Source organism: Saccopteryx bilineata, chromosome 4 (genome assembly GCF_036850765.1).
Source record: "Saccopteryx bilineata isolate mSacBil1 chromosome 4, mSacBil1_pri_phased_curated, whole genome shotgun sequence".
Classification (NCBI taxonomy): Eukaryota; Metazoa; Chordata; class Mammalia; order Chiroptera; family Emballonuridae; genus Saccopteryx; species Saccopteryx bilineata.
This window is the reverse complement of record NC_089493.1, coordinates 22,392,365-22,413,984: the sequence shown is the minus strand read 5'-3', so window position 1 is coordinate 22,413,984 and position 21,620 is coordinate 22,392,365. Positions and strand designations below refer to the sequence as shown.

Here is a 21,620-nt window from a genome sequence, read left to right as displayed (position 1 = left end):
AAATAAACCTACACCTTTATGGACAACTGATATTTGACAAAGGAGGTAAGAGCATACAATAGAGTAAAGACAGTCTCTTTAAAAATTATGTTGGGAAAATTGGACAGCTACCTGCAAAATAATGAAATTGGACTACCAACTTACACCATTCACAAAAATAAACTCAAAATGGATAAAAGACTTAAATGTAAGGTGTGAAACCATAAGCATCTTAGAAGAAAACATAGGCAGTAAGCTCTCCGACATCTCTCACAGCAATATATTTGCCGATTTATCTCCCTGGGCAAGTGAAATAAAAGACAGGATAAACAAATGGGACTATATCAAACTAAGAAGCTTTTGCACAGCTAAAGACAATAAGAACAGAATAAAAGACAAACTACACAGTGAGAGAACATATTCGACAATACATCTGATAAAGGGTTAATAACAAAAATTTATAAAGAACTTGTAAAACTCAACATCAGGAAGACAAACAATCCAATCAAAAAATGAGCTAAAGAAATGAATAGACACTTCTCCAAAGAAGACATACAGATGGCCAATAAGCATATGAAAAAATGTCAATATCACTAATCATTAGAGAAATGCAAATTAAAACCACAATGAGATATCACCTCACACCAGTCAGAATGGCGCTCATCAACAAACAACACAGAATAAGTGCTGGCGAGGATGTGGAGAAAAGGGAACCCTCCTGCACTGCTGTTGGGAATGCAAACTGGTGCAGCCACTGTGGGAAACAGTATGGAGATTCCTCAAAAAATTAAAAATCGAACTGCCTTTAGACCCAGCTATCCCACTTTTAGGAACATAGCCTAAGAACACCATAGCACTGTTCCAAAAGGAGAAATGCACCCCCATGTTTATGGCCACATTATTCACAATAGCGAAGATCTGGAAACAGCCCAAGTATCAGAGGACAAGTGGATTAAAAAGCTGTGGTACATATATACTGTGGAATACTACTCAGCCATAAGAAATAATGACATCGGATCATTTACAACAACATGGGTGGACCTTGATAACATTATACTGAGTGAAATAAATAAATCAGAAAAAACTAAGAGCTATATGATTCCATACATACATGGGACATAAAAATGAGACTCAGAGACATGGACAAGAGTGTGATGGTTACGGGGGGCGGGGGAGGAAGGAGGGTTTGGGGAGGGTAGGGGCACAAAGAAAACCAGATAGAAGGTGATGGAAGACAATTTGACTTTGGGTGAGAGGTATGCAATAAAATCAAATGTCAAAATAACCTGGAGATGTTTTCTCTGAACATATGTACCCTGATTTATCAATGTCACCCCATTAAAATTAATAAAAAAAAGGAAAGCCTTGGCCAGAAAAAGGTACTAAAGCTGAAGGGCCCCTGCTGCAGTAATCGCCCAGACTCCAATGTTGATGTGTACCGTCTCCAAGCTGCCGCTCTGAGCTCTGACCAAAGGCAGCCGAGAGGAACACGCCCATGGGGTCCCCTTAAGCTGTACCTAGTCACGCCAAAAGGATTTGTGAGTAACAAATTTCCTGTGTGATTATTGCAACTTAAAAAAAAGAGAGAGAGAGAGAATCAAAGCCTGACCTGTCTTAATAAAAAGCCTATGATTTTTATAGTACATTAGGGGGTTAAAAAACAGAACATTCTGCAAGGGGCAGGCTGATAATACAAGTGATTAAAATGGAATGGGGTATAAGAAAGTTGTGCGTTTTTTACCCCTTGTTTTTCTTGAATCCCATGGTCCTCATGATATATCTTTTATTGAGGTTCAAAGAAGTTGCTAGGCATATGGTCACAGAAGTATTTCCATTTTCTCTTTACCCTACTATAAAAACAACAGCAGGGAAAACTTGATAACGGGCAACAACATTGAGCCTTTGCATCTCATAGACGAGGGGTTGGGAACTTTTTTGGCTGAGAGGGCCATGAATGCCACATATTTTAAACTGTAATTCCGTGAGAGCCGTACAACGACCCGTGTACGTTATGCACTATCCAATAAAAATTTGGTGTTGTCCCAGAGGACAGCTGTGATTGGCTCCAGCCACCCGCAACCATGAACATGAGTGGTAGGAAATGAATTGGATTGTAATACATGAGAATGTTTTATATTTTTAACATTATTGTTTTTTTTATTAAAGATTTGTCTTTAAGCCAGATGCAGCCATCAAAAGAGCCACATCTAGCTCACGAGCCATAGGTTCCCGACCGCTGTCATAGACACTCATGAGTGGTGGAGACTGATGGATGAGAGAGCCTGTGCGTTTTTCCCCAACTCTGACCTTTGTCTTCTCAAACCATATTCCAGTGTTGATAAGTCTTACCATTTTCAAAAGAACTTAGAAATCTAACTATTCACAAGAGTCCTTCTGTGATTTTTAAATGCTGAAAACAAATCTACATTCAAAACTAACTATAAGTTACCATCCCCCCCCAAAAAATAAAATAATACACATCTGAGGGCCTGATCTAACCTGTAGTTTCTGAATGTGAACCTCTGCATTATGCAATGCAGCTGATAAGTACGACTGGGGGACATTATGAGCAGAAACCAAACCAAAAACAGTTTTTACTGCCCTTCTGAGTAGTGTGGCCCCCAGATTTAGTACATTTGTGAACTGTGCACTCTGGGGTGGTTGTGCAACTCCCAGTCCTCACTCTGCTCTTCACCACAGGTGGAAATGAGACCTGTGTGTAATCCACACTTGGGTTTCGATGGCCTGAGCCTTGTTTCTGTGTATTCCCTGGATAGGCCTGGCCGTCTGGTGAGCAGAGGGGTTATAGTTCACCAGCAGTCATCTTTCGGCCATTTAATTTGAAATGCATCCAGCTGTCTAATGAAGGGGGTATCTCTGCATGCAGCCAGGTTTCTAAGGTATTGGCCTTTAGGTATTTGCCTACAGAAAGTTCCTTGAGGTCAGTATGAGTGGCAAGGAATACAAGGTAGGGCAAAAGTGGGTCTACAGCTGTGAGTACACAAACCACAGTTTATTCTTGTATCATTCATTAATTATCATATTATTTTCCATATGAACAATGTGTAGACCTACTTTTGGCCCACCCTGTACATCTATGTTTGAAAGTCTGGGGAATTGCTTTTTCTGTATTCTTTCAGTTGAGGCGTGGCAGATGCGTTTCGTTGCACTGGTCTCACCCCTTGTCTTGATCCCTATTACTTCTTTTCCTCTCCTTTTCTTTTTTTCTGACCTTAATCACTACCTTAAATGACTCGCATGTATTACTGGGCTTATGTGTGACTCGCATGTATTACTGGGCTTCTGTATGACTCACATGTATTACTGGGCTTCTGTATGACTAGTTAGCAACAGAAAGATAACTGCTCACTGCTGAAACATGGTTGCTCTAACGTCGCTTGGATGCTGTCTTCCCTGCTGGCCTCTGAACCTCTGGGCCAGGATCAGCTGCAAGTGCAGCGCAAATCGTTGCTGAGAGATGCCTAAAGCAGAACGCTGGGGAGTTAGCGGGAGGGCACACTTTGGAAATAAGGGATTTGACTTCTATTTATTTTGAGTCTATACTTTTCCAAATCCCATAAATGTAACTGTGCCATCAGCAAGGAAACATTTGCCATGGGGTTTAGGGAGGGTCCTTGGGGCAAGAAGGAACATATTCTCTAAGATTTAGCATGTTTATAAAACTTAAAAATGTTTTCTTTCTGTTTGTATACACTGAATCCTGGAAAGCTACCTTAATATTCAAAGGTTTTTGTCTTGGCAAAATTAGAGATCTTTCAGAAAGCAGACCAGCTGGTTGATAGTAGAAAAGAAGTTTTTCCAAGTGCTTCCTCTTTTTCCCTTTTACAGATTGTATTTCATTTTCTCTCAACTCTCTAAACTCCCCCCATTCATCCCTACCTACTCAAATGCATCAACCCAAACAACTTATTTTCTTGTTGAATAAATACTGGAGAGATTATGGGATAAATGTAGTATAGATCTAGATCAAGATGGCTCTAGGAAGACATGCCTGTAGAGTTGTATTCAGCTCTATACATCTATGCACAGTGGCTGGAAATTTGGACTCTCTCTAGCAAGCGAAAGTCTTTTCATGACAAAGAATAGAGTACCTCATTCAGCTTTGGGCTGAACCAAGCCTAGGAGGTCTGTCCTGTCCTTTGGTCATTCCTAGATCAATGATGCCCTAATGACCAATCAGTTACATTCCCTGGAGCTCATGTTGATTGTAGATCATCCCGATGTTTGATTCACTCTGGAACCTACAACCTATTCTATGTTAGGTATGTGATTGATTCACATTCCTGGAGGCCCTCAGTGGAAATGAAATCTCAGGGTTCCTACTGACAATACAGGGACCGTCCAAGGGCTACATGAGAACTTGACTATAGATACCTTGTGACAGACAGAGAGGAGTCCAGATTCCCTTAAGCCATCATCACTTTACTTAAAAAATAAAGGAGAGGGTCATAGAAACTAGCTTTGGGTATGTTACGTTTTAAGGTTTCGTTCATACACACAAAACTCTAACATTGTATTTTATAAGCTTTGGATAAAGTCTTCTGGCATCTTGATACTAATAATAAAATTATAGTGTATTCATAAGGAACAGAGAGAAGGAACACCTGTGCCCTTTAAATGCCACAATGTGACTACTTCTTCATATCGTGTGTGGATTTGTAATAAACTCCATGGATAACTGAGTCTGTAAAGCTGTGGCCAGCCCCCGGATAACTCACAGTGCACACCCTATCATAGAGGGCTGGTGACTTCCTAGTTTCTCAGAGGTATTGTCCCCATTTGGCTGAAACTCACTCACTTTATAATTTGCTGTGGATAGTAAGTTCAAGTAAGAGAAGGAGATGTGTTATCCAATTATTCTATCAAGAGAGCGTGCTGCTTTGAAGTAATTCTCAATGCTGGTATGTCGGAGGCCTTTCCGAAGGCACAAGTCAGCTCCCTGTGACATGTTTTTAAGTCTCCCACTTGGGTTACTTACTAAACTCACCCAGGCCCAGGGAAGCATTCTTCTTTTCACACATCTGCTCGGGTGTCCAGATTATCCTCCCCTACGGTGGCTTTGACGCTGGTCTGGAGGCCAGCAGACCTGCCTTTCCCCTTATGTGCTGCAGTGGTTTAAATTTAACTTTCCGGCCCTGGCCAGTTGGCTCAGTGGTAGAGCATCAGCCTGGTGTGCGGAAGTCCCGGGTTCGATTCCTGACCAGGGCACACAGGAGAAGCACCCATCTGCTTCTCCACCCCTCCCCCTCTCCTTCCTCTCTCTCTCTCTTCCCCTCCGCAGCAGAGGCTCCATTGAAGCAAAGATGGCCCGGGCACTGGGGATGGCTCTGTGGCCTCTGCCCCAGGCACTAGACTGGCTCTGGTCACAACAGAACGACACGCCAAATGGGCAGAGCATCGCCCCCTGGTGGGCATGCCGGTGGATCCCGGTCAGGCGCATGCGGGAGTCTGTCTGACTGCCTCCCTGTTTCCAGCTTCAGAAACATACAAAAAAAAAAAAAAAATTAACTTTCCCCCCATCTCTGAATCCACCTTTTGAATTACAAATGCTGATATAATCCAAGAGAGGATGTTACAGTAATGATAGTAGACAAAGAAGAGGACCATAAAATATCATCTGAAGAAAATAACCAGCTGCAACACTATCTCCAGGGCACACACCTCAGCATCCATGCATGCAGACAGCCCCTGCTGATATATTGGAGTCTGCTGGCCATTTTGTTTACGATAACTAGGAAAGGAAAAATGAGCCCCATTTCAGTGCGTTCGTCCTAAGATGATGACACAGTAGAATCTCCTCGCAGGTAAACCAAGACAGCTCAGTTAATCACCATTTTTCACTCAGGGGACTCAAGTGCCGTGCAGATGCATTGGGGCCCTGGAGACGGAGATATTCATTGGGTCGCGATGCTATTCTCTTCTCTCATTCCATCTAATGTAATAAACGGCAGTCCTGGCATCCAAGTGATATGTGCTGGCTTTTAGAGTCCCAAGCCTTTAACATGTACATGATTCACTCCACAGAACTAAACAAATTTTCAGAAAGAAATGTCATATCATTATAATTTTAATAACTTTACAACTTCGCTCCATCTCCTCCATTACCAGACTACTCCTAGCTACAATCATCTTTTGCCAGAAGCCTCTAATTTATTTCTCTGTATCTGCAGCTGCTCACCTTCAAACAGTGTTATGTTGAATTGATTTTAGTATCTAAACCACCCTTAATGGAATCTGAGATGGATTAGTGCATGCCTACATTTGGTGATTTCTTTTGTATTTTGTCTTAGCATAGTAGAAGTGTGCTCCCTTCACCTTGAGCAGGTATAGGCTCCTTGCCCTTTGACCTTCCCACTTATATTTGAGTTGTTCTGAATGCGTTAATGTAAACTTTTGGTCAAAAATTGAAAAAAGAGCCCTGGCTGGTTGGCTCAGCGGTAGAGCGTCGGCCTAGCGTGCGGAGGACCCGGGTTCGATTCCCGGCCAGGGCACATAGGAGAAGCACCCATTTGCTTCTCCACCCCTCCGCCGCGCCTTCCTCTCTGTCTCTCTCTTCCCCTCCTGCAGCCAAGGCTCCATTGGAGCAAAGATGGCCCGGGCGCTGGGGATGGCTCTGTGGCCTCTGCCCCGGGCGCTAGAGTGGCTCTGGTCGCGACATGGCGACACCCAGGAGGGTCGCAACATGGCGACACCCAGGATGGGCAGAGCATCGCCCCCTGGTGGACAGAGCGTCGCCCCTGGTGGGCGTGCCGGGTGGATCCCGGTTGGGCGCATGCGGGAGTCTGTCTGACTGTCTCTCCCTGTTTCCAGCTTCAGAAAAATGCAAAAAAAAAAAAAAAAAAAAATTGAAAAAAGAAATCATAACTAGCCATAAATTATGCAGGGTTCTATAACAGGGTTCAGAGAACTTTTTCTCTCATGGGCTGAACTCACTGGCCACATGATTTCTGTCTCAACTACTCAGCATTGCTGTTATAATGCAAAAGCAGACAAAGACAGTATGTAAATGACTGAGCACAGCTGTGTCCCAATAAAACTTTATTTCCGTATATAGGCAATAGCCAGGTTTGGCTTGCAGTTTTCTGACCCCTGCTTCAAACCAATCTGTCTCCAATTTTTGCATACCCATTATGCGAAGGTAGTGTAACAAAATGTAGTGAGCGTCATCAGGATTTCTGATCATCCCAAGCCCTATATCTCTCAATTCTGAAAAGTATATATCATACTAAATCTTTTTTTTTTTTTTTTAACTAGAAAATGGTATAATGGTTAGTCTGGGAATTCATCTATGGAAGTGACTGAGAAGGCTTTACTTATTGAACCAAAAATTTTTAGTTGAGGTTCACATTGGTTCATTCACCTTGAAACCATAATGTTAACTCAATCTGTCACTTGAAAAGGAAGTAACTAGTAAAGCACTTGGAGGAGTCACTACATGTTTCACTGCAACGACAGAGAAGGTCTCGAAAGGGTGTTTGCTGTTTACAGGTCTGCCTTCCATGGGGGGCCTGCCATGCATCCTCGGGCTGGACTGTCGAGCTTTAAGAGAGGGAGTTTCTCCTTTGCAGCCGGCTCAGAACTGAACAGACATCTTTGTAGAAACTGATTAGTCTGCAGAGAAAGATCAAGGGACTAAATTGGAGTTGGAACTATCAGCTTATTTCATTGTCCAAGGGGAGAAGTACTGGGGCCTGACTTACTTAGGGGTTAGCAGCAATCACTAAAAGAAGGGGGTTACCAAACCAGACAGGGAAAATAACAAAGGACATATATTTTAGACCTACCACTTTCTGGCTGTGTGAGCTTGCATTTCCAAGTTTATATCTGTAAAATGGGCCCTTGAGCACAACATAGAGTAGGAAGAGTGTCTAGAGTTGATCCACACATGCTCACTGCTTATCCTGTTCTTTAAGGACTAGACCACAGTTTTAGATGAAACATAGAATAATGGACGTATGTGTACAAACAGGCATGCATTGGTGTACACCTGTGTATTGTGTGTATGTGTTGTATGTATGCATATGCATATGCATATTATAGAAGGAAGATTGTGGGGAATAATCTAAAACATACAGGTAAATATTTGTAAAATGGTTTCTATCACGCATTACATTCTTTATGGATATTTGTTGAATGACTGATATTTTGGACTGTCCTTGTGAAAAGTTTCTTAATAATGGTACTATTGATATCACAGGCTAGATATGTCTTTGTTGTATATTGTCGAATATTTAGTAGCATTCCTGGCCTGGTGTGTACCCACTAGATGCCAGTAGCACCCCACCCCAAATTATGACAACCAAAAATGTCTCCAGACATTACCAAATGTCTTTGGGCACAAGATTACCTCCAGTTGAAATTACTACCCCAGTAGAATCAAGTTATTAATATAAGGAAATAGTCCCGGCAAACACCTGGAGGGCTTGTAAGCATGGAGATTGCTGGGCCTCAATCTAGAGATTCTGATCCAAGGGGTCTGACATTAGATCCAATAATTTGCGTTTCTAACACCTTCCCAGGTGATGCTGTTGCTGGTGGTCCCAGGTCCACACTTTGTAAGCATGTAAGTAAGAGGGTCATGAAAAATTTTAGATGATTTAAAATGCACTTCCTAATTGTGAGGATTATAATGTTCTTACCATTAGCACAGGGCTGAAGGTCTCTCTGTTAGGCCCACTGGGTGGTTTTCTCACAGCGATGGTAGAGATCTGGGGTGAGAGCAAGGCATTAATGGGAGATGTTTGGTCTGCCCTGGGTTTTAGTCGCCACTGCCCTGGCAGCTGTCACCCAAATCCTGCCAGGAGATTTTTCCAAGTCTCAGCCTCACATTGGGGCTCCTACAAGAATGAACTTCAATTTTTGCTCTATTGTCCGACGAAACTACTGAACAAGGCAGTGTGACACTGGGGTCTGGGAAGAGAAGTGAATGTTTAGAGTGGACTTGAAGGACATGATGACTGAAGATGCCAGTTTGTGACAGTGACCCTTAGGGCTCTGGCTCTGACTTGCATCTTATTTACTTGTATCCTTTGTCTTGTCCTTCCTTGATTCCCTCCTTCAGGTCAGAGTTTCTGTTGTCCTAAGCTGTCATCCCTGCTTTTTCCCTCTCTTTCTCCTTTTCTTTTTTTTTCCCTTTGCTTGTAGTTAGAGATGAAGCTGTCTGGAGCTATTTATCAGTCTTATCTCTCTTGGCCCTCTGTTAGTATTTCAGACTGTGGATCTAATCCGCTTTAATTGATTGACTTCGAGCATCCAGACATCAGCAAAACACTGAAGCACAGCTGCACCCGGGGAGAGGTGGTTGCAGTTTTGCTGGGCCGGTGCAAAGGTCATGGAGATCTGCGCAGATTTAGGAAAACAGAATTAGTTTCCAAGCCATTTAACGTGAATTTTCTAGGGACAAACTGTATAGATTCTGGAGTTGGTGATCTTGAATGAGAGAGACAGTCATTTTAAATAGAATAGTAATCTGTAGGTCGTGTGCAAGGGCCTCTGAATTGCTCATCATCTCACCCAGTTTCTCACCCAATTATCCCCCCAGCGGATTCACTACTATCACCAATTTCACCTGCCATTGTCATCATTGTTATATCTTCTGTTTAGAACACTTCATCTTCTTAAGTACCATTTTTTGTTGATTTCTCTTAAATACATTGAACACAGGCATTATTGTTGTTGTCTTTGTATTGTTGTTCTCATTTTTCATTCAGATAGCTTGAGATTCAGACAGTGGAGGGGCCTGTTCAAGATCACTTGGACAACAAGATGCAGAGCTTTGACTGGGCTCAGGTCTTCTGATTCTAAATCTTAACAGCTTCTGGAACCCAGCACAGACAGTTTCTCCTTCTGCTCCCCACCCTTCCTGTCACAGCCACACTTAAGCTCTTCGAGAAAAGGAGACTGGGTCAATGCCATGGGATGATAGTGAAAGCCCAAAGCCTCTCCAAGCCCCACAGCTGGAACCTTGTCAGTCTGGTGGGTCCTGAGGGGCTTGTTCTCTCTCTCAGACTTTTTGCGGGAGAAACATCCATCTCTTATATCTCTTGAATTCTTCAATAGTGCATGGCTCTGCACACCCAGCGTGCACACTCAGTGCTTATTAGCGGACGATCTTCCTGGGGCTGAAACAAGGAGACCGTAACATTGAAAGAATGGACCAATGGTTTTCACTGAAAGGCAGTAGTCACAAAAAGAGCCCTAGTGTGTTCTAATGTAGTGTAAAGGACTTCAACAAAATTCTCCCTTAGCTGGAATTATCTGATGAATCAAGTAAATGGTATGTCATCTTTTTGTATTTTACTGATTTCATATATAAAGCACAAGGAGACCATATGTTTGCCTAACATTTACTTCAAAAACAGCTGATTATAGATGACTGATTCTCTACTTTATATTATAGTATTCAAATCCTATTTTGCCCGCCATGACATAAAAATATAGCGCATATTTTCTACCACAATCACACATTCTAATTCATTATTTATTGATTCATTTAACAAATATTTACTCTGCACCTGCTAGAACTCCTATATTGGAGAGACCCACAACTAAGGTTAAATGGACAGGTTAGGCAGACATAAAGCATATACAATGTAATATATATGCCATTTCATATAGATAACTCCAATTACAACATCTAATACATGTGACCAAAATGTAACATGGTGGAAAATCCATAGGATTTATAGTCATATATGTGTCTTAAACGTGTGTCCTGTTAGTTGATGAACTCCCAATTCATCCACTCTCCATATTTAACCTATAAAATCTGAAGGGTAATCATAAGAATTAGAAAATTATTCTATTAAGCATTATTTGCCAAGTACCGGCTTTGTCCATCAAGGTGTCTGGGTTACGCTGCAGCAACAGCTTAAAGTATTTGGTGGCATCAGGCAAACATACTGTTTCTCAGTCACGTTCTATGTCTATTGCTAGTTGGCTCAATGCCATCCTCACTCAGTGAGCCGGGCTGACAAAGAAGACACTACCAGGAATTGCTGGGTGGAGAGATGGAGAGAAAATGGGAGAAATCGGTGGGTCTCATACCAGCGATGAAGTGAGTGGCTCATGAGTGACACCTCATGGATAGATCAACACTGGTCTCTTGGCCCCACACATTACAAAGGGGCCCAGGGGTTCTCTCTTACTATGAGCCCATAATGGGAGGACCAGAAAAATGTGGTAAGCAGTGCCGCTGGTAACTTTATTTTTTAGGACTCAGACTCTGAAATGGGTGTGGCAGCCCTGGCTATGTCTGGACCCAAGAGGGATCTTGTCCATATCATTCTCCCCCTGTTACTGCCTCACACTGAACTCGCAGGTTCTGTGTAAAGCCTGGGGGTTAAGCTGTCGGGAATTGCTTCCTTTATACATGCCCCTGCCATACATTTGAGAGTCCCAACTCCGTTTCTGTCAGCTGCAACATTCTGAACGAGCAGGTGGTGCCATCTGCTTCCCTGGAGGGCGTTCAGGAATGAATGAAGCAGTGGTCTTCGGGGAGATCTTGATTCCTGAGGGTTTTTCTTGCCCTTGTGTAATTTTGCTGCTGAAATGTGACCCCAGTGTTGGTAGTACCCATTTTCTGGGTCACCTCCACAGCACTAGCTACATAATGTAGCTGATAAGAGAATCAGAAAACTGGAACCTGGCTAATTTGGGAAACCAGGTAGGCTCACAAACAGTCCTTTTTGATGAAGAATGACTTCCTAGCTATTTAAAGACAGCTATTTGCTGTACTGTTCAGTTTGTTTCTTTTGTTTTGTTTGTCTATTTTCTGAATGCACTTGAGAATTTTTTGGTAATGTCTTCTGATTCACCACTTGTCTTTGTTTTTAATATTGAAGGAAAACATAGATTGAAGTGATTGACTGGGTAGCAACTTTAATAGTGATGGGTATGACATTATTAATGTTTATAGCCATGCTGTTTCAGCAGCTACACCTTGCTTCTCTGGGAGAGGTTTATAAAAGGCATCAGGGAATGTGAGGAGAGAGCAACCACCAACTTGTGACAGGAAATCAGCCTCACCAGTGTTGTTTTGTACTGTTCCATTTGCTAAAGTCTGCATTTATTTCTGTTGTATTTCTTGTTGACCATGTGGCCCAACCAACAGCTCTTCAGCACATGCCACTACTTTCAACTGCACTGATGAGGGAAAGAAAGAGGAATAATGACTGGCCTTTACTGAGGCCCCAAAGTATGCATAGCCACCTGCTGGGTGGTTCACACCTATGTGTTCTTCTAAAATCTTCACAACAGGCTCCAAAGGTAGCCTTTCCCTTGTCCACACATCCCTTTTATAGCAGGAAAATCAGATGTTAAATAACCTGCCCAATGTCATATGGCTTTCAGAGCCATAGGTACTGTTTGAACGATGCTGTACTAAGAGCCATGTTTGTTCTGTTGAATTAGTTAATTTCTACACTAATCAATGCTGTCTGTGGTCAAATGATTGGATGGTTTCTTCTCCTGATTTCATTTATCCCTAATATTTCTATAATATTTTGTTATTTGTAAAGTGCTCTCATATCCACCTTACCATTTCAGTCTTACAACAGCCCTATGAAGTATGCAAATCCTATACCCATAATATATATATTACCAAGAAATGGGTCAGAAAAGTTAAGGAGCCTGCCCAAAGTCAGTCAGGGCTAACTGTACAGCCAATGTTTTTTTTCTGTCTTATATCTTCTCTTTTCTGGATACATGGACCACGAGAGTTTATTTTCATAACAGCTGAGTGTCATCGATTCAAACGTGGGCAACTATATGGGTATTTGCTACAAGGCTTATAAGGAACTGAGACAAAGCAGTTAGACACAGATTCTGATGCCACTGTGGTCCCGTGACAAATGATAAGGAGGTTGCACTAATGACATTTTATGCGAGTAAAGAGACCACATCTGAGGTCTACCACAGCCACATTTACCACTGCAGGAAACACAGTGCCACATCCAGGTAAGGGTCTCCCCTGACAGAGCTATGTGCTTGCAGGATTAGGAAGACCTCTCTGAAACAGTGATTATGGTGGCAAATGTGTGGAGCCTCAGATAAGGACCAAATATTTGTTCTGGCAGAGATTGAATCTTTTATTTTCCTGAAACTATTATGGATCTTGCAGAGAATCTACCCAAGAGTATATCTCACTGATCAGCCAACTCACTGAGCCAAAACTGTACTTTGCCACTGCTGTGGCTAAAAAGTGGCAGAAGGCTGGTATAATGGTCTCCTCTTTCCCCCTAAAACTGTTCTCCATCCAGGATTAATCAGTGATTTGTAGGGGAGTTGAATCACCAGCAGTCCCTTTCACACATCCAGGAACAACACAATGGCTTCTCACTGAAAAACAGCGGTGCAGTGAACAGCCCACACTTGGGTGTGCAGAGGAGTAATGGTATCTGCAGTGATGGTTTCTTAACTCCCCTGGTCCTCCTTTCAGTTTTCTAAACAAATGCTTACCCAGGTTACTATAGCTTTGCTTATTTAGGGATGAGGATGACTAGGTACCAACACATACACACACACACACACACACACACACACACACACCCTTAAAAATAAATGCCAATTGTTTACATTAAAAAAAAGTCATATTCTCATTTCTGAATTCCTAGAGAATAAAGGTATAAGAATAAAATGGGTCATAATATTATTAATTATGGGTGTGAAATATGCAAAAAAAAACCCTGTCATCAGGTACATCTATCTATATGTCATATTTTAATTCTAGGTACTTTGTTTAGTGCTGAAAGTGTAGAGGTGGAAATAAAACAGAACAAAACAGAGAACACACTGTCATAGTACACAGGGGTGTAAGAAATCATAAGTGCATGTAGTCATGTTGGAAGGCACCTGAATTACCTTTCCTAGGAAACAGAACATGGGAATTGCAGGCGTCATGTTACACTGCATGCTAAAGAACACAAAGGAAGCAGTGACATCCGCCCTGCAGCTCAGCATCCCCGCATACTGAGAGCAGCCTTTGTTGATCAGCCTAGATTGCTACTTTCTAAGATCAAGACTCCTGGATATTTGTCCACTCTTTTGTTGGGCACAGCATGCATTCAAATAGTAAAGGAAAATTGACAAGTTGAGAAAAACCTGTCTTTTGAAAAAAAAAATAAGTGAAGCATACCAAACTAGATGGAGACCAGTGCCTAACTTCTCACCAGAAGTCTTAGTTTGTTGATTTTAAACACAGTAAGTGCTTTAATATCCTTATATTTATGTACTGAATGAATGAGTAAATGAACCAAATTACTAAATCTGAGATTGAGTTAAATCTTTCCTACATTTTAATTGAAATGGATTCTGGACTTCTCTTTCCATACTCTGCTCTTTCTTCTTCGCCTCCACCTTCCTTCCTCCTCTTCCTCACCCTTCTCCTTTTCCTCTCCCACCTTTTCCCCTTCCTCCTCCTTGTACTTCTTCTACTACTTCTTGGATTGAGAAACAGAGGATATCAGACTTTGTGAACAAATGTTATAACTCGGTCTTGTAGAACACCAGAACTACAACTAAATTGTATTACCTTTTGATGTCCAAAGTATTGCTTACCCAGTAAATCAGACTACTCCTTTGCCTATTCCTCCTGGTACCCTACATGCTGTGATACATTTGTAAGAGGTTGACAAAGACTGACTATATCATAAGGTTACTTTCATAACATGAAAGTCTCATTGGAATACTACCTCCAACTCTTAGTTATAACCAATTATTAGAGGGGAAGAGTAAGAGTTTTACTAGCATTATTACTATGCTTCAGTGTTTCACTTCTTAGGAGGTAGATGGTATCACCTCCTCCTTCCCCACCACCATCTCCAGCACTATTCTTATCACCTTCATTGCCATAGTGTTGGTTTTCTAGAATTCTTTGTGTTTTCCCTCACAGAAATCTTTTGTGGCCACAGAGGTCTCTTCTGCTGTGTAACATAAACCTATAGCACTGCATATTACATTTCTCTTTCGATTAACCCAAGGAGTAGAGCTACAAGTGTAGGAAGGGTGACAGCCATCTGATTCTGAAAACCCCAGCTCAGTTTCACTGGGCTGTACAGAGGACACACATTTTCTATGTGTTTTAGATCTAGAATGGTATTATCAGGAGTTGGTCCATAATGCTAACTTCTCTGCCATTGACTCCTGATGATTCCGTATACCTCCCATTGAATTTGATTACCTGAAATGTGCAAGCAGGCTTATCTGTACTCTTTAATCTTAAAGATGAATTGTGAGGTGCTCTAGGACCTAATGTTTTATTAGCTTCTCCTAGAAAACAGGCCTGAGTCACTGCACAGAAGTGAATTTTGCTGTGTTACTACACAGTTGTTACGTAGTTCTGTGGTTCCAGCTTTAATATCCGCGAAGGGCCATCAAATGATGTAACCTGCACAGTGCAGTCTATGAGACCTATTTGGGCAGCTTGTACTGTTGGTTTTTATGTTAAGGATGAAAGCCCATGGAGAAATGTATGGTACTGTTATTTGCTTTGTGCCAATGTCTGCCTCTGGGTACCGGCGCATTTATTGTTATTTGGCAGATCAACTTTAAAGGGAGGAAACCTTGTGGTTGGTGATAACTATTTCTTTTGTGTTTCTCTATTACAGGAACAAGGGAAAATAGGAGTTGTCTTCAATATTGGCACAGTTGACATCTCCATCAAAGAAGAGAGAACCCCTGTAAATGATGGAAAATACCACGTGGTGCGCTTTACCAGGAATGGTGGCAATGCCACGCTTCAGGTGGACAACTGGCCAGTGAATGAGCATTACCCCACAGGTACAGGTCTTACTCTCAATAGCCCTGCTCTTTTATGCTCTCCAATTCTTACCTCTAAATGGTAATTTTCTCATGATCATCACTCAGTCATGAGGCGTACCTTTCTATGTTTTTGTTTGAGAAGAGAAGTTATTTCTTTAGGACTTGGTCCAGGGTAGGGAACTTCTGGAGACTTACTAACTATGCACTGAACACGTTTTGTCAACGTGACTAATACTGCCTGACTGGCTCATACCAAAGACAATTGCTGCATGGTTTCCAGGTCACTGCAAATGATAGGCAGTGGAAGGAAGGGGCACCATCTCTATCATGAGCTATTGCTGATCTTCACAGAATAATCAATTTGAGGTCTGGACTTTGTGGTACCATTTAGTTGATGTGGTTGAAGGTACACTTGGCCAGAGATAGCAGAAAGACTTTGAAAGGAAGCTCACTAAACTTGAATGGATGAGCAATAAATCAGGATAACAGAAAAACTAAGGGTGTGATTTCATTGATTTGGTTGACATTGCCAATTCGTTCTGTTCTTTTTTATTTTATTTTTTTACTTACACTAAGACTGCATTGTTATTCAGAGATTGGTCCTAGTAGGTGTTTTAATGGCAAGCATTCTGGTGTGGGAGGGAGAGAGGTTAACCATCCATTTAAATTTTATAGTCAAGGAGCACTTGCCAACAAACTTCCAGAGCCAGATGGCCAACTCAAGGGCAATGGGACGGAAGGCTGCCTTCTTTAAAGGAGATCATTTAAATAATCCCTTAGTTTTTCCTCCCATTTCTTACTTCTCCCAGGAAAAGAACCATGAACCCTGATTTTAAATGTTTCAGGAATGGAAAGGAAAATACTTTGGCTAACGGCCTTCACTTCACGATTGTATTATCACCTGGTGGATACAAGAGAATAGCTCAGAATACTGAACTTTTCATTCATGTGGGCATGATGCTATGTCTCACTGTCAATCTCTTACACTCCCCATAGCTTTCCCACTTTTATCCTCTCACTCTCTTTATTGTGAAGTGGGCACAGAGAAGAGAAAGCCAGGAGCACATTTCCAGAAGTTTAAAAGCTGTTCAGCTAATAATCACTGCAGACCAAGAATTCTGAATGACTGGAAGGCTGTGATTATGTTTTCATGCCTAACTCAGCATTAATATTCTTTAAAAACCAATCAGAAGTAACTGTGCTTCTGGGGTTTTCCCCGAATAACCTATCTTCTTATGCCTGGGTTAAGAATTATGTCAACATCCACATATAGCACACAAGACTCCCAAGATATTGAAGGAGGAAGCCCTGCCTAGTCCTTTCTCTACCCACTCCGTCTCCATACAATTTCCAGCTCTGCTTTTGCTGAGAGTCTCTTGTCATACTCTTAGCACTCCTTAAATTAACTCACAAAAATGACCTTATGCATTTATCTCTGAGCCTTTGAAGAGAGCCAGAGGTGTTAACAACTACTATGAATTTTTATCATCATCCAAATGCACTAGATACCAATAGACCTGATTGTTAAATGCTTCTTGCTTGAACTCCGGCAGGGGGAGGGGGAGAGGGTTGCGGGGAAGTCAGACTAGCTTGAGATCTTAAAAGCTGTTTATTTGCTCATAGGAAAAATCAGTCTCTCTTCATGCATATTATCTTTGGTGCTGCTAGGGCTGCTGGAAGATTTGTTATTTTTTTTATTAAGCATTTCAAAGGTTTCTAAATTGATATTAACCACTTGCCCTGAGCTAACATGGAATCTATGAGGTTGCTGCCAGCAATGAAAAGGCTCTTTAATGGTCATTTAAAAACCATAGATATGTAAGAAAACCAGTGACCCTTATTATGTGCCTACCTCTTTGCACCTTTAGTTCCAAATTATGGGTTGCTTCCTATGTTTTTGAAACAGAGAAAACCCTGCTTTAATGACATTGCTTCCCACTGAAAACTGTTATTACTGGTAACTATGGATAACTGTTGCTTTTTAATAATAAGTGTTATTATTATAAGACATGATACAGTATAGTAGTTTCAAGTATGGGCTTTGGAGGCAACTGGCTGGAGTTGGCATGCTGGTGTCATTAGCTGTGACTCTAATATAGGCTGGATGAATATACCTTGACACGCCCTCAGCACGGAAATCATTCATGCCTCTTTCCACCTGTCATTCAAAATACAGTAATACTAAACACTAAGCGAGTCAAAGGCATGTAAAAAGCTCAAAAAAATTCTGGGTCAATTAAATCAATGCTCAATAAATGTTAGCTGTGAAGATTACCAAACATTTGGGTAGCATTTTTTTTTTTTACTATTACATATTCACTCATAAAGATTACTTCATTTTGACTACTAAATTGAGTATAGTACATATTCTTTTTCTATGTATCAAATTGAAAGAGAGGGCCTGGGAAGATGCTGGTCTTCCCTAATGTCACAAGTGAACAAGGCATAGAACTAAGACCAGATTCTCCTGTTCTCCACCGGGCACCGTTTCCACTGTTGCTCTGACAGCAAATCGGATATTTTGAAAAGTACATAGATAGGAAGGGGCATCAATCTTTTGTTGTGTCATTTTAGGTTTTATTCCTTTATTAAATGTGTCACGTTTACAAAGGTGAATATCAATAACCACACAGAGATGGTTATTGTGAGATGTGGAGTTGAAAACCCTCCTTTAAAAAGAGAAGTTCTTTTAAGCTGTGCTGAAAAACTCATCTGTAATGAGTTCAAGCTACCCTCATGAGAACAATGGTGATGTGCTTCCGTGAAGCAATCGAAAGAATGATGAGTATTTAAAGAAACTCTCACCTTACTTTGTTGCCTAGCTTGGAAGGCAGAATTGGAAAGTTCAATATTCTAGTTTCACACTCTGCTCTTCCAAGACTTCCTAGGAGTAGCTCACTTTTGAGCTTGGGATACCTTCCTTTCTCTGCTGCCTGCTTCCCTGTGAGACTGAAAGTGTCCGTTTAACAAAATGCAAAGCGTCATTAGAGCAATCTGGCAGTGCTTAACTAATCCATATTAAACCATAAAAGCAACATACCTCCCTGTATCTGGGCATCAAAGAACAAAGCCACCCTGATACAGTTTCTATGGACGTGTTCCCTTCTCATTTTTCCAAGATATTTATTGATTTATTGGTAGTAATAAATATAAAATAAAAAAAACATCACAATGAGTTCAGTTGTGTTATTTGATAATTGCTAATGTTTAAACTGTAAAGAAATATGGAGTGGCTCCCATAGAATATTCACAAAAGTTAGCTCATTCTGAAAACAAGCCATCAGGCCATTGTTTCCTTTCAACAAGTCCCTGTGTTTCAGGATGAATGCACCAACTCCAGAATGTTCTCATGGGCATGTATAGGATTTTATGTGGCTCTACTGAAACATCCCTCTGTGAAATATACTACTCACAAAAATTAGGGGATAGTTTTATCGCTTCATTTGAAGCTTCATATATTTAGAAACCAGCAGGACACAGGGCATGAAGCAAACACGCTTTTTTGTGAATAAGGAAGACTCCTAAATGAAAATAGGTTTATAGCCGCTGGAACCTTATATCACTTAATTCTGGGAGACAGTACTCAAAAGCACCTTCTCTCTTTGAACCTGGAAATAGAAAGGCCAAGGAACAGGACAGGAAAATAAAAGAAGCGCCAGCCCAAAGCTGGCATCTAGACACTGACAAATGTTCTTCATAAGGCCTCTGATTTCTGTCTTGACACGATGCAGTGGTGGGAACAAGGGAGGGGAGGAGAGAGGTGCGTTCAGAATGAAAAACTAATTTTAGACCCAGCTGTAGGGCCCCCGGGAGGCTGGGCTTCCTGGGATTGCTAAAGATCCTTTCTCTGCTCTGAGTGGGTGGCCGAATTATATCCTCAGAGCTATTAGAACCCTGAGCACTGTGCAGAAAGGGGCTTCTCAAGTCAGAGCCAGGCTTCCTGGAAAGGGAAGACCGATGAACCGAACAGCTTCCCAAGTTCTCATGGCAGGTGGTGCTGAGGAGAGCTGGGTCTCAGTTGTCTGTTTGTGCATTTCTTCTTGATACTGCATACCAAGTGCTCTTAACTGAAACTCCCATCCTGAGTCAATAAAGTGCCCACTGGTAATCTAAGCTTAAATCCTGTTCGACTACCCAACTGAGAACGTGAAAAGGATGTAGAAGTGGCTCCTCTTCTAGGACCCTACATAAGAAAACTCCCTCTTGGCCCTGGCTGGTTGGCTCAGTGGTAGAGCATCGGCCTGGCATGCAGGAGTCCCGGGTTTGATTCCCAGGCAGAGCACACAGGAGAAGCGCCCATCTGCTTCTCCACCCCTTCCCCTCTCCTTCCTCTCTGTCTCTCTCCTCCCCTGCCGCAGCCAAGGCTCCATTGGAGCAAAGTTTGCCCGGGCACTGAGGATGGCTCTATGGCCTCTGCCTCAGGAGTTAGAATGGCTCTGGTTGCAACAGAGCAATACTCCAGATGGGCAGAGTATCGCCCCCTGGTGGGCGTGCTGGGTGGATCCTGGTCGGGCGCATGCGGGAGTCTGTCTGACTGTCTCTCCCCGTTTCCAACTTCAGAAAAATACAAAACCAAAACAAACAAACAAAAAAACTCCTTTATATTTGAATGTGTCAAATTCTACAAAACCTTGTCTTTATAAGGGTTGTAAGTAAGAACAGTGTTATAATGCTTACCTGTGCTGAAAATGCCTTATATGCATTATTGTATTTGAGTCTCACTCTACCCTATAAGGGAACCGGATTTGATATTATTATGACCACTATACCCATTTTAAGGTTACATCATTGAGGCTGTAAAAGGCTAAATAACTTACCCAGTATCACACAGCTTAAGGGGTAGAGCCAAGATTCCTGTTCTGATCCTCAGGTGGTACTACCTCAAATTTCCTGCAAATTTTTTCATTCCTCGGAGTCATGCTTTTATTGACTGACTCTAGGATTTTAGGTTTTTGTTTTGTTTTTGCTTTTCCATCAAAAATATTCTCAACTTGAAATCCCTGATGGGCTAGTTTAGTTACTAGGGTTTCTCAACCTTGGCAGTATTGGCATTTTGAACTAGATAATCCTTTGCTGTATCAGGCTGCCCTGTGCACTGTGGGCCGTTTAACAGCATCCCTGATTCCACCAGCTGCACACAAGTAGCATCTCTCCAATACCAGATGTCCTTTGAGGGACAAAATCGTCTCCATTTGAGAATGATTGAGTTAGAGAAAATTTCCAAGGAGTTTAATTTTAAATGCTGAATGACCTTTCACGGTTTAGACAGTATACATGGGTATAAGAAAGACATTTTTTGTCCACATCTCATCCTAGGTTATTGAGACTTCGAAGGGTTAAAAACGAGTCTATGTATTTGACTTGAGGCTGACAGCTCTCAGGCCTTGGGTTTTCCGTTAATTCCTAGCCAGAAGCTTTTCTTTCCTTTTCTTTCCTTCTTTGGCTGCAAGCCTTTGAAGCCTTGCCAGATTTGAAGCACACATTAAAACAAGGCCCATCTACCTGCTCATTCATCGTTCAGGACTCGCGTTACCTTCTGTTCAATGGGAGAAGGCGCATAGGTAATGAAGTTTTGCAACAGGAATAGGAAGTACAAACACAACCGAGAAGAGAAGCCATTGTTGCGTGGCTCCCAGCACTGCAGAGATATAATGACGAATGGGGAGAAGCTTACTTAATGCATTGTCTGACCATTGCTAGGAACACTTTTTAAAACCATCTTATATAATTAAGTTCTTTCAACATTCTGTCGCAAAACCTGTCCATTAATCAGTCAGTCCAGTTGCATCCCAAATATTTGCACTGCTAAATGTTCATTCTTTCCAATTGTTCAGGAATAAAGTAGGATTCACAAGTAGGCG

The 21,620-nt window shown here is 41.7% G+C and overlaps 1 protein-coding gene across 16 annotated transcripts in view; it reads left to right on the top strand.

Moving 5' to 3' along the window:
* The window catches only part of NRXN3 (neurexin 3), a 1,648,091-nt gene that overhangs the window by 1,438,410 nt on the left and 188,061 nt on the right, over positions 1–21,620 (top strand). For all 16 annotated transcript variants that reach the window (XR_010731058.1, XR_010731057.1, XR_010731056.1 and 13 more), the window contains one exon: positions 15,606–15,777. Coding sequence is in view for 13 of the 16 variants with exons in the window: in XM_066272928.1 (XP_066129025.1) it covers positions 15,606–15,777 (172 nt within the window). In the remaining 3 variants the exon portion in view is untranslated. The remainder of the gene's footprint in view (positions 1–15,605; positions 15,778–21,620) is intronic.